Source organism: Scomber scombrus, chromosome 8, assembly GCF_963691925.1.
Source record: "Scomber scombrus chromosome 8, fScoSco1.1, whole genome shotgun sequence".
Classification (NCBI taxonomy): domain Eukaryota; kingdom Metazoa; phylum Chordata; class Actinopteri; order Scombriformes; family Scombridae; genus Scomber; species Scomber scombrus.
The window spans coordinates 13767174-13781276 of NC_084977.1; the positions used below are offsets into that span (position 1 = coordinate 13767174).

General features: G+C 41.6%; 1 protein-coding gene across 1 annotated transcript in view; it reads left to right on the forward strand.

The window, feature by feature from the left end:
• The window catches only part of trabd2b (TraB domain containing 2B), a 68896-nt gene extending 55110 nt beyond the window's left edge, over positions 1 to 13786 (forward strand). The window contains exons 5-7 of the mRNA XM_062424582.1: positions 10370 to 10466; positions 12645 to 12929; positions 13444 to 13786. Coding sequence (XP_062280566.1) covers positions 10370 to 10466; positions 12645 to 12929; positions 13444 to 13678 — 617 coding nt within the window. The 3' untranslated portion in view covers positions 13679 to 13786. The remainder of the gene's footprint in view (positions 1 to 10369; positions 10467 to 12644; positions 12930 to 13443) is intronic.
• Positions 13787 to 14103: the final 317 nt, after the last annotated feature.

Here is a 14103-nt window from a genome sequence, read left to right on the forward strand (position 1 = left end):
CTGCCTCATGCTGTCTTCCCCTCTGTGTAGTCCAGGAACATTTGATGAAGTGACAGAGAGACCATATAAGTGCGTCATGTGTGCACTTTGTGATTCCTCAGCTCGGCAGAGACGACACATAGATGGAGAAAGTGAGATATAGAGAAAGAGACATATTATTAATGTGTTCCTACTGACAGTTTGGACTTTTAAATGTATTTTTAAGAGTAGTGTGGTTTGGACCAGAGGCCAGTGTTGTTCACTGCAGGGTGACAGTGCATATGTGTCACTGAGAAAATGTCCCTCCCAACGGCATCATGAAGAGTGAAAGCAATGTGTAATACTACACATTGCTTTCACTCTTCATGATGCCGTTTGCTCACATTTCAAAACTAAACAAGCATTAATCATCTAATCTTCTCATTGCTGATGGCTGCTAGCAGGCAAACACAAATAAACATTATTATTTTCTAATTATCACCTTTATTCAAAAAGGTTTTTTTTAGGAATTTAGTATTTACAGTTAGTGGAGTTCTATTGTAATTTGTGCATCCAATTTAACATGACTGTCACAAGACAATGATAGCTTTCATACCAATAACAAAAATGTGCGCTTCATGACTGTTCTTATAAAAAGAAATATTTAGTTTCATTAAATAACATGCAAAAAAATCCACACACTTTACTGTGTTTTAAAGAGCTAATTCACATACAATGAATTACAATAATACAATAATTAGCTAATTTAATTGTTGGAAATTTGTCACTAATTATATTAAAATTACATTTAAATAAATCAAAATTGTTACTGCCCCATGTAAGCAAAGTTGACTGGTGATGGTAACACACATATCTTTTTTTATAAACACACGGATGCTTTTTTGCGCCCATGTAAGGTTACATCGTCTTGTCAATGTTCAGGAATGTGAGTCTGCGTGAAAACGTCTTATGGTAACTGTTAGCTACACTGCTTGAATTCTTAGCTCTGATTAAATCAGTACAGCTCATTAGCTTGTTCAAAGATTACACACTTCATTAGCAACTGAAAGAACATCTCATAGCCTATTTAGTGCCAATAAGCTTAATGCTACATTTCATAAACACATGGATGCTTCAGTGTAGCTTGCTTTGATCTTTTGAGCGTTTAAATTGGCCTTTATGCACACACCAGAAACTATGTGGATCTAAAGAAAACACGAATACAATAGTTCACTTATCGGGGCTCAACTGCTGGTTTCCCTACAAGGTAGTAAATTGCATTCACCTGGTGCCCCAGGTGTAAATCATATCATGATTAGATGAGAAGAATGAAAACCAGCCGGCCTCATCCTGAGAAACAACTGCTGTAAGACATTGGCTCAAGCCAAGGAAACACACTCAATAATACACACATATACTCTCACATTTACACAAAAACCTGCACATGCATACCATAGCTTACATACGCACTCACATACCTGCACACTTACTTGTATCTCCGCACTCATGCCGGGAAGCTGAACAGTGTATGCCAGCATCACACACACTCCACATTGCATGCACACAAATATACACTCCTTTAAAACACATTAACAAGATGGCGGGCACATAAGCATTTATAATGAGCGGAAATGTGTGAATGTTTTGAACTTGCCCACATGAAAAATAAAAGTGCTTCCCTCTTAACTGTAACTGCGAGTTTAACCGAGGGGTGGAGGAGAGGAAATGAGCCACGGTGCAAGACTGAGATGAGAGAGATAAAGACCTCTACGGATATCATATCACATTCTATCATATGTACGTATGTGCTTGTACGTGTTCATAAGAGAGAAGTCTCTCTACTAGTTGACCAGCTGCTCATTTTCCTCCTCTTGTCTCAGCAGGGAGATATGCTAAAGACAGCTGACAGGGACAAAAACAAACAATTTTCACTAAATGTCGTTCTCCACTGTAGACTCAGCTCAGCTCCGTCCTCTCTCTACTTCTTTCACTCTTTACTTTCTCTCTGCCCAGCCGGAGAGTGTTAGACTGCAGCAACAAGCTCACGCAGTCTAAATATTTAAACATGGGGAATTACTTTAAATCTTCTAACACTGAACCGCTGAGCCTTCCCTGCAGCCTTTTTTGACATGGATCGGTGTCAGGCCCACCGCATGCAGCCATCGGCTGTTGGATCTGATCCCTGAACTGTCTTGATCTTTGTATTTGACCGGAAAGTCAACCAGAACTTGGACGCACACACCCCAATCAACAGCTGTCACTCATAACACCTCAGCATGGTGCAGACAGACAGACAGACGTCGTGCTGCATGCATAGGAAGTGAAATCATAGAGATGAGGAATGAGGGAGAGAGCTTCGGGAAGGCCAGGGGGAACGACTCCAGATTCCCATTATTCCCCTTCTACAAACCCAGAGCTGAGCTGAGAGGTGGAATTTACCATCCTGCCTCTTTAGATTTACACGTCAAGTGAAAGCTGTGCTCTGTTTTCAAGGCAATGATTCAACTATTTCTGAAGCGCTGTGGGTAGTTGTTGCTCAGGCTCCCCTCTGTTAATCCAAAGGCTGCTGTGTGATTTATAGAGGGATCCCGGTACTGTAAAACTGTAAATGGAAATGCGCAGCAAGGCGTGTGGATGCTGGGCTTATTAAAATCTTTGTTGCATTACTCATATGTTGTTTAAGGAAAGAAGGGCAGTGTTACGGAGGATAAGTCCACAGTGAGAGACTTGTGAACCTGTGTGACAGATACACACACAGAGAGGTGGGCAAATACAAATTATGTGCACCAACCATTGCAAGCAGACAACAATCACTGGCATGCACCGAAGGGAAAACATGAATTAATGTGTGGAGAAACATGACAAATGCCGACGCTTCCATACAAAGCACAGAGGGCCACTGAATGGTTTTTCAGACACCAGTTTATGGGAGATTTTGGATTGATGTGTTCAGCAGCGCCCACATCGTTAAAGTATCCCTTTGGCAGAGTTCACTTGTGAAGATTTGTGATGCTCTTGTGACGGTTCATAGTTGTCCAACACCTTACACTGACATTTATGTCCGATTTTCCTTTAATTTGTCAACCATCTGACACCTACACACTTTTTCACATTCAAACAGATGAAAATGAGAGGAATTTCCCTCCATCATCACTGTAACACGTTTCCAAACAAATCCGTAGTGAAACACACCCTTGTCAGCTGCAAAGTAGTTTGAGTAGTTTTTTAATTTCCCCCTCTATTCACCAGGTTTCTCTCTCTCTCTCTCTCTCTCTCTCTCTCTCTCTCTCTCTCTCTCTCTCTCTCTCTCTCTCTCTCTCTCTCTCTCTCTCTCTCTCTCTCTCTCTCTCTCTCTCTCTCTCTCTCTCTCCACTGTATCCTCTTGCTTTCTCTCTGCTTTCCCTCATCTCTTCACCTCGCTTTCATCTCTTGTTCAAATGGCTGGGAGGCAACAGCTTGTGTTTGTTTGGACCATAATGTAGCAACAGTACCCAGCATGCATTCTGGGAGTATGCAATCCTTTTCGCCCTCATCATCCTGTTCTACGTCTTTTCCTTTTCTCCTTCTCTTTCTTCTCATACTTTTTCTCCCTCAGCCCGCTACCTATTTGCACCCTCCGACTTCTTGAACTCTTCCTTCCTATTTTACTGCTTGTGCTCTGAGTGCAGTTTTTATGTGAGGTGGTTTTCTAGCAAGCCATTTTTTTTAAACCACGAGAGCATACCAGTTGATCCATTGTTTACACAGCGTAATTGCAAACACATTTGTTTGTGCAAAAACTAAAAATAACATAAATTCACTCATGTGCATTCTCTTGACTATTGGATCAATGTCCCAAGTCTAACCGCTCACTGTATTTCTCCTTTTTTTTTCTCGTCCCTCTTAACCAGCTTCTCTTTGTGCTTTGAAGGTTTTCGAGAGGGATGTAGAAAGGAAAAGATGGAGAGATTGTGGTGGAGCGAGGGAACAAGGACTAAAGAGATAGTAAGAGAAGTGGGTGTGAATAAAGAGGTGCTGACTTGGCTGGAGTCTGGAGAGACATGCTGCTACACCTCTCTCTCTCTCTTCAACACACACTCATGCTTTCACACACACACAAACTTGCATGGAGAGGAAAGAGAGGAAACATTTACAAACTGACAGCAGAGGACAGCGCTGCGGTGACAGCCAGACAACCAAAGATGCTTTAAGGAGACATGATTAAGTCTGAAAGGCCAGACAGATATAGAGATAGGCCTGAGACAAGAGGTGGCTATAGTAAACACAGACAGAAGTCGCTACTGTAAGTGGAAATGGGGATGGAAAGGTTATTAAACAGAGGAGTAAATGGGTCATTAACTCTGCTCTCAGGAGCCACAGGAGAGGGAACACCCTGTAAGGTAGTGACATGCTGCAAAAAGTTGTGGTTGCTTAAAATTGAATCAATACTTAACTTTTCTAAGCAAAGAAAATAGAGGGTAGGTGATATGTAAAAATGGTTATAAGTGGTTTGAACCGACAGTACAACAAATTAAGTTTCTTCTGTCTTCGTGAGAACCACTCAACTTTTAACATATCCCTAAAGTGGTGCAGTTATGAGAAAATATGACATCACAGTATCAGATTATTCTTGAGATCCAATGAGCGCAAAGAATATTGTTAAGCAGTGATCATTAAACACTGTGATGTGAATGATGATGAAGATTGAAACTGTGTCCCAATTCTGGAAAAGGACACTGTAAAAGTTTTTTTTTTTTAAGTCTGTATTTAAACAGGCTTACATTTTGAATGCACTCTTGATGTATTGCACCATTGAATTACTATCTTATTAAACCTGTCTCTTATAAATTTACGTTTTATATACTACAAATTTGTTTTACCAAATATCTTTTGAAATACTGCCTGGCTCATGTTCAGTGGCATTTTTTGAGAGAGAAGGAAATGCTGTGGTTTTGTACAGCATGGTAGACATTAGGGTGTTATCTGGGAGGGCGGTGGATATGCGGCTAGGTTTAGGCTACAAAACTTTTTGGTTAAAATTTAAGTTAAACTCTGAGAAAAATTGTGCTCTTGGTTAAATGTAAAACTGCACAAGTGTGATGTGGAAACTTGAAACCTCCTGTGCTTGTACACTGAGAATTCATTTTGCACAGACTCATGCTACTGATGCGTTTTACACAGGAAGAGAGAGAGAGAGAGAGAGAGAGAGAGAAAGAGAGAAAGAGAGAGAGAGAGAGAGAGAGAGAGAGAGAGAGAGAGAGAGAGAGAGAGAGAGAGAGAGAGAGAGAGAGAGAGAGAGAGAGAGAGAGAGCAATTACACAAGTTACCACTGTCACAAACCTAAATTAGGAATACAATATTCTATGTAATAAGCCGACACAACCCAGCTCAGAAGAAATGACCCAACAGGGCCATAAACGAACACCAAAGAGCTTAACACCACTGAAGGCCACAATGAGGTGCACAGACAACTTTTTAGGGACACCAATCCAACCTCATGACAACAACATTAATAGATAAGTGTGGACACATTGGCACTTGTCAATCAATCCAGCACAACAATATGGGCAATGCACGGACCAGGGACACAAAGGTAGGATAATAAAATGTGCTTTACTCACCAAAGCTGACAGCTCAATTGAAGATAAAGGCAGCAAGGCGGCTCTTCCTCAATGACTTTGTGGATGAAGTCGTGCAGCTACTGAATTTTACCTTTTACCTTGTTTACTACTGGCCATAGTGTCACAGCACAGGCAGACTCAGATGTGGTGAATGAAGGGACACAATTGTGGGGAGAGTGAGCAAACCAGCTCTGCAGCAATCAGAAGCTCATTCAGTGAAATCCTCTTCCACCTGAGAGATGACTGTGTCCACACACATCTGAATATTCTGATCAGACTGGGCACGTTTTCCTGCACTTATTTGTTATGCTGCTCAGTTGAGCTCCTGTATGCACTGACAATTTGGGCAGCGACTATTACCTTTCCAACTAACTTGAACACAATTTCACAGCAATTTTGCATTGTGAGAGGGGCTAGACCCCCAATCACGCTGGCCACCATAGGCCTACTGCAGACACAAATCGGGAAAACGCATTCTGATGCAACAAGGCAGGAACCAATAAGTATGAACTAAAATCCTAACACAAAGGACATAATACAGTTTAGGAAGATGCTAAATTCATAGATAATAAACCATAGCAGATAAAAATGTGAAAATTGATAACATCATTTGGCATTTGAATGGGATCTTAATGCTGTGAGTGCTTAAACATAATCTTAAAAATGTTAATGATGGAAAAAGAGAAGCTGTTCAAAGCTGCAACAAAAGAAGAGCTGAGTGGTTACAGCGCATGCCATTTACCAGCAATGTCCCTAGTTTGAGTCTGGCAAGGGACCTATGTTGCATGTTGTATATCCCCTTCTCTCTCTCCTTGTTTCCTGTCAGCCTCTTTGACACCAACTGTCCAATAAAGACAAAAAATCTCAAAAAATATATTAAAAAATATAATCATTTTGTTTGTGGTGGTGGTGAAATATAGCTATAGGAAGACTTTGTACACGAAAAAACAGTCTTTGGAACATTTTCCTTTCTCTGCTAAATTTAATTGGCAGTGGCGTTCTGTTGTGTCTGTTTTCCACTAGTTTTTTTAAAAGGATGACAAGTTGTGTATAGTACATAGATGTTGTTATACTTTATATATATATAAAGTGTTTCTGGAGGTATTTATCTGTATACCTGTTACTGCAAAGTCATTTGTAAGAATTTTACACACAGCTTGCAGCATGCTTTATGGTATGCTACCAGTGCATTCAGCCTGCAAGCTCTACGTGCAGCAGGAGAGCGATTAGGAGTCAGCTGACCTCTCATTACGTCTTTGCTAATGGAGCTGTTTGTTGGTCCCACTCTCTGCTTCAGAAGCGCCACATTGTTTACTGTCTGGATATTCCACAAACAAACACACTGGCCCAGCCTCCACAACACACAGTCATCTGTAAGGAAAGAGCTATTATCTCTGTGCCCAGTCGCTCACCCACACACAGGGATGAACCACAGACATATACAGAAACAAACGATACACATCCCACAGTTGCCAGATGAAAAGATTGTGAATAAACTCAGGAACCCAGAAAAACATTTTGTTTGCTTGACAAATTGTGCCAACTCATGGGGAACTTTGTAATCCCTCAGTTTAAGTTCAAACATGGAAGTTAGCAGCAATTGAAAAGTGGTGTTTTGCACCCTGAGAATGATGGTCTGTGTGTGTGTGTGTGTGTGTGTGTGTGTGTGTGTGTGTGTGTGTGTGTGTGTGTGTGTGTGTGTGTGTGTGTGTGGTTGGTTGTGTGTGTGTGTGTGTGTGTGTGTGTGTGTGTGTGTGTGTGTGTGTGTGTGTGTGTGTGTGTGTGTGTGTGTGTGTGTGTGTGTGTGTGGTTGGTTGTGTGTGTGTGTGTGTGTGTGTTTGTGGGAGGAGCACATGTGCATGTTTTTCTGTTTATTCGTTTGGTCTTGTTTTGCAGACAAAAGTGTTTGTATTGTTTGTTTATACAGTAGGATGTTTAAGGAGTGGGTGTGTGTTTGTCAGATGTTGTTTACAGGATCCTGAAAACAACAAACGAAAGAATATTTAGCAGAATGAATGTTTAAAGGATGTCAAATTTAGAGCAGGTGTGTCTCAGACATGAAAACATGATGTCATCCACCAGCTGTGAAGGGAAACAATCTCATCGCACAAACAAACACACACACACACGCGCACGCACACACACACACACACACACACACACACACACACACACACACACAGAGAGAGAGCTTCGTTTCCATGTGTGTTATGGATAACAGCAGGGCGAAGGAAATCAAGTTAGCACATCAAACAGTCAGCTTGACCTCAGACCCAGCAGACACACAGGAGGTGTTCTTCTCATGCCCCCAGCCCTCAGAAATTAATGAAATAGCTTCTTGACACAGATATTACAGTGGTTAAATCTGTCAGCATGCAGTCAATGAACAAGCTGACTTGGCCCCAATGTTTGGTTTGGAGAAAGGTATGAAAACTTAAGTATTATAAGCAACCACTGACTGTATGCTAGATGTTATAAGTTGCAACATAAATCAACTGTAGAGTACATATTTTGAAATTTCTCCACAAGCATGGCATCATCAGCAGGCCACATTTAGCTAAATGTGTTTACCATGTTGAACATCTTAGTTTAGCATGTTAGCAGCTGGGGCAGATGGGAATGTCAATAGTTTTGCAGGTATTTGGTCATAAAGCCAACATAATTGAATAAATTAAAAAATCTGACCTGACGATGGGGTTAATGTCCCTATGAAATGATGTTCTAACTTCCTTTTTTCCATTCTTATTTTCTGTTGAAACAGTATGTTGGACATAGAGAGAGGGATCATTTGCCAGTGTAAACCAGTAAGATTTCAGTTTGGGAGAGAAACACAATTTTATTTTAAGCTATAGGTGGACAAGAGAGGATGTTCAAGATTTATGAAGGTTTTATTAGTGGAAATTTTAATTTACACCCACTAGTGAAGGACGATGTCACCATTTAAGATATTCTGTTTTATAGGACATAGAAGTCATGTGAAATCATTTCATTGGGACTTTAAATGAAAAATGAAAGCCAAAATTCCTACAACTCCTCCTGAGGGGAACCTGAATGTCCTCTTTCATAGCAATCAATTCAACAGTTTTTGAGATATTTTACCTAACTTAAGTTATGGGATCACCAACATCATTAGGATTCATCCTCTGGGAACCAGGAATGTATGTTCAAAATTTGCAGTTCATCCAATAGTTGTTCAAATATTTCAATTTGCACCAAAGTGGTGGAGTGACTGTCAGAACATTTCAATCCATAGATTTGCATGTAATGTCTTTATTTATTTGTTATTTTCCTATTAAAGTCATCTAATCTGAGCTTCGCTTTTTATAGGTGCATTGTATTGCATTGTCAGGATGACATGTAACTGTGGTTTTATTTTGCTGTCTCAAGCTTCAGTTTAAGCACCTGAACCTTTAAAACGTTCTTAAAGAAACAAGGATGAGAAATATGTCCACACTTCTACCCTTGTAAGGATATTAGTCTGCATAAGTGTAGCAAAACAAGAACACACACACATACACGCACAATACATACACCCACCTTCACCCGGAAAAAAACTCACACTCTCCTCTCTGTGTAATCCCATCTGATCTTGCCGACACTCTGTTGTTAGAAGCCTCCACTCACTCTACAGCCTATCCCAGCGCTGCCTTTGAACTCGGCTGCCAAGAAAGTGTACACAGCGTGCCTCTTTCTTTGACTTTCAGGAATGATCAGGAACGTTATAATGATAAAATTGGCAGGGGGTGAGGAGCCGAATGGGAGCAGAGGGCCCTGACAAAAAGGCGAGTAAGAGACTTGAATATTGTCAACGTGCTGCTAATAAGCTGCAGGAGAGAACTGAGGTGTGTGAGTGTATGAATTCCTGTGTGTGTGCAAATTTTTGCATGCACAGGTTTGTGTGTGAGTGCAAATATGAATTCTTCTGTTTCAGTGCATGTGTGTGTGTGTGTGTGTGTGTGTGTGTGTGTGTGTGTGTGTGTGTGTGTGTGTGTGTGTGTGTGTGTGTGTGTGTGTGTGTGTGTGTGTGTGTGTGTGTGTGTGTGTGTGTGTGTGTGTGTGTGTGATGTCAGGCTACATTACAGCTTATTGCTGGGTTGAGTGACACGCAGGATTATCGGCTGATGGGAGAAATAAATAAAAAACAAGCTTTCATCAGCGCAGGGCTGGGGCCCACATGTTTGATGTCAGACTGAAGGAATCATATACAAGGTAAAAGAAAGAGGGAGAGGAGTGGAGGAGAAGAGAGGCAAGAGGTTGAGTGCCAACAATACAGAGTCATTAGTGAGTAACAAGTGCAAGGGCCCAGTAGATGAAGATTGAGCCGGCATTTGAATAGTCCATGTTATCTTCCACAACCCTGTTTCTTGCCTCTGCCTATAGCAGTCAATGCCAACTGTCAATGCAACAATCTAACAAAGTATATCAACACCTTGTAAAAAATACTTCCTTTGGTGGGGAGGTTCACTGACTGCATTAACAGTGATGAAGACCACAGGTATAACACTTGAAAGTATTTTTTGAAGCTAGCCAAGACTCCATCATGTCACCTTTGAGTGAGAATAAAAATACGTTTTAAGGCCTAACACCAAACAAAAATGGCACATCCATCCCTAAAGCCTCACCATCAGCATTGCAACCAATAGCAGAGTTTTAATGCATTGAAAAACACTGGGGTGTATTACGTTTTTGTTTCTTGCATCGAAACATTTTCATGAAACACAATCCAGATTGTTATTTTACAAAGACAGAAATTAACTCTCTCTTGCTTCATTTAAATCTGTCCTGACCTTTGGCATTTTGTCCACTGTTAGGTCATTTCCTGGGGAACCACAGTGTGCTGGACATCCTCAGGCAGGAGGGCTACGAGATCGTCCACACTGCTTCTGATCACCAGGAGCCTGTTGCAGAGTGAGTAAGCAGAGAGAAGACAAAAAATGACTAAGAAACACGTGCAATCTGTTGCTGAAAAAGGGCGAGAGTATATGATCACTTAGGATACTAAACAGAAATCTGATCTTTTATTTAACATTATGGAATCAGACATTGCCCTGATGAAGTTATGGTAATTTAGACTGTGAAACAGAGCATTAGTGCACTATTTTTTGCAGATGTAGATGCATGTGGATGTACATTGCACAGAGAGAGAGCAAGAGAATCTATCAACCCCACAAAATGTAACAAGTCCACATCTGTCTTATTCTCTCAGTGGATTTATTGAAGTGCAATGGAGATACTGTCCAAATTGTGTTCTGTAATAAATAAAGCTGTGTTATACAGGAATCCTTTGATACCTCATCAACTCCCTCACCTTCCTCCCTTGTTCCCTCCCTTCCTTCCTCCTTTTCCAATGCCTGCCAAAGGCGAGCTGCCAAAGGCGAACGGCAGTTCTGCCTGTTCTCAGCAGCCACTGGTACCACGGTCAAAACAAACACACACATACAAATGTGAATGCAGGGTGAACTGTGTGATGCACTGTGCCAAGGAGCAGTGGGAGCAAGGTTGTTCTGTACAGGCACTCACACACCTCACACAGAGGCTTGGCTTCTGTCCTGCAGCATTTCTTCACAAAAAAACCTTCCACAATCCCTCTAAATGTCTCAGTGCGTGTGTGTGTGTGTGTGTGTGTGTGTGTGTGTGTGTGTGCGTGTGCGTGTGTGTGTGTGTGTGTGTGTGTGTGTGTGTGTAAGTGTGTGTGTGTTTGTGTGTGTGCGTGCACCCCTAATCCTTGGCACAGAGCAACTCCCCTCTCACCTAGGGGGTTGATCCATGGGCCCGTAAAATGGTAACAACAGCCATTTGAATCAGGGTGAAAATGGAAAAACAAGGCACAGGGAATCTCTTTAAAAACAGTAAAACATCCCCAACGTTCCATCTAGCCAGGGCTTTTACAAACTTCTCACTGTAAATTACAGCTGTAAATGTAACCTCTCTATCTCCCTCCACCCTGTTTATAGAGTTGTGGGCTTCAGCCAGTGGTTCTGGTTTAAAAGCTGACAAGTGGACTGACTTTCTATGGTCACAAAACACTCGCGTGAGCCGCACACACTCACAACCGCATGACCACACACTTGCACACGTGCATGCAAGCAGACACTTCTAGCTCTGTGATGCAAGGTGACTTAACAGGCGTGAAAAAACACAGCAGGATGGCTGGTTGAGAGGAGTTTATGAAAGTTTTTCGAAGCGACTGGCAAAAAGACTTGAGTGATTATATGACTGACAGACGGCGCAGACATGAGCTGGGTTTGGCTCCACAGTTGCTTGACCGCAGGCCTGGAGCCAACATCACCCTGACCAAGACTCAAGACCAAGACCAAATCCTGGATGGGGTGATTTTCAAGTCTGTAAAAGTAGGAGTGCAGACCATCACATTTATTACTACCAGAGAGACAGAACTAATTATGAGTGAGCAGTTTTAGTAGAAATCCTGACATGATGTAGGTGTCCTTGTGGATGCAGTGCAAATATTAATATTAGACATCAGAATGTAATTGAGCATCATAGTTCCCTCTTACTTTATTGATGTTTTACTTTCTAGTTCTTGTTTTAGTGACAATTTTTATAAGGTTCCCCCAGGATTTTTTTGATGTACCACCTTGAAACATAAACACACATGCAAGCCATATTGAAATGAAAAGATCAAGGGTCGAGAAAGTATGAGTAATGGATGGAAGAAAGAGGACCATGGCAAAAGTTTTCGAGGAGAGGCCAGCAATTCTGGGTGGTCCACTTTGAACAGATGTCAGTTTTGATGCAACAGTGCGGCCACAAGAGTTACAACTTCCCCTAATGTTGCCTGCTTGGTATTTCTGCCATTCAGTGCACCGTTTACAGGGCGAGGCATCCTTCATGGTGTTCATGTCCTTCAGTGGAGTATGGTGTTAAGTGGAAAGCAATACAGTGGTCAGAAACCACAAACAATAACATTCACTTTGAAATCTAAGAAAGGTGAAACAGTCCAACTGCACCTGAGAAACACAAAAATGTTGATTTTGCATCTATAAGTCAAAGTTTCCATTACCTCTGAATATTCCCAAGATGAGTATGACCTGACATCCCCTCTATTCTGATTGTCCTGTGCTTCAGGAATAAACCACATGAAGATCCTGCAGTACTGTCCAGTGAAGAGAGCACTGACACAAGCACTGTATCTCCAACCAACTGGCAGACCAGTCTATCAGAGATGAAGCTGGAGCTGGAAGAACCAGAAGATGTCCTCGGCCTCGGAGATGAGGTGCTGCCTCACATGCTGCTTCCTGACAGCCTGAGCCAGCTAGAGGAGTTTGGACGACACAAACGGCCTCGCAAAGTTCACCGCGGACACGGGAGACCCCGCCTCTTCAGTGACCTGTGGGTTCGCATTGGAGATGGGTGAGATATCCATTATAGTCAGTTAACTATAGTGAAATTCACCTCCATAAAGTAACTTAAGGTATAACTGGAATGGTATTCATGTCAATAAACACTTTAATATAAAAACTTGATGAAGAAAAACATGGTTTTGTATTTGATTTAAAGATATGTCTATGTTATAAGAAGTGAAAAAAGCATTATAGGGTTTATTAGGTATGTTAACATACCTCTACAGTCACACAGAGAATTTCACATGTCTGAAAGTAGTTTAATGCCAATCAGAAGTTTCCAGAGCCCAAAGTGGCATCTTGTCAGAAGACAATGGAAGCCAGCAAATATTCCAATTTTGCAAGCTAGAACTTAATTTGGGTATTTCTGCTTAAAAATGATATGAACAATGAATTGATTATAAAACTGCCACAGATTGTCGGTTTTGCTGATCAACGAATTGATTAATCAGCTAATCATTTCAGTGTGTGAATCTGTATAGTTGCGGGCTGAACCCTGATTTGTTGTGTCCATCTTTCTCCAGCACCACCACACCACCCAATGTGAGGATAATTAACGGTTATGTGACAGTGTCACCTCCACTGACTGGCCAAGAGCAGCACAGAAGGATGGACATCTACACCACAGAGAAACATCCGAGTCCAACTTCCTCCATTCCACCTAATCCCAGCTCAGCCCAGCCATCCTCAGTCCACAGCACACTTACACTGTCATGTATTTTAGCCTGGCTGTTATCGCACATGCTGTTCACGTCCTGACCACAAGACAGCGTTATCACACAGACAGACACTCAGACACTACAGCGTCCATGGTCCATTCCAGAGCATTGGAATGTACCCGATAAACAAGGAATGACCACCAGCACATGCAGGCAAGAGACAGAGGAATATTTTAGTCAGGACACGACGCCCTGAGGCAGAACAATCCTGCTGGAAGGCTCAGCTATTGCCGAAATGCCAAGCCTTTCAAGCTTTGAGATATGTGGAATAAGCTCTCAGCCATGATACAAGCAATGAATGGACCATGTTGGACTCCAAAGGGTGGAGAACCTCATGAAAGTATTATAATAGAATAACAGACATAATAGCACAAGACCTGTAATTTCAAGGAGTTTGTGTGGTGGGTTCTTCTACCCAGTAAAAACTGTAATACTGTATAGAAAAATAAGATTGACATTAATATT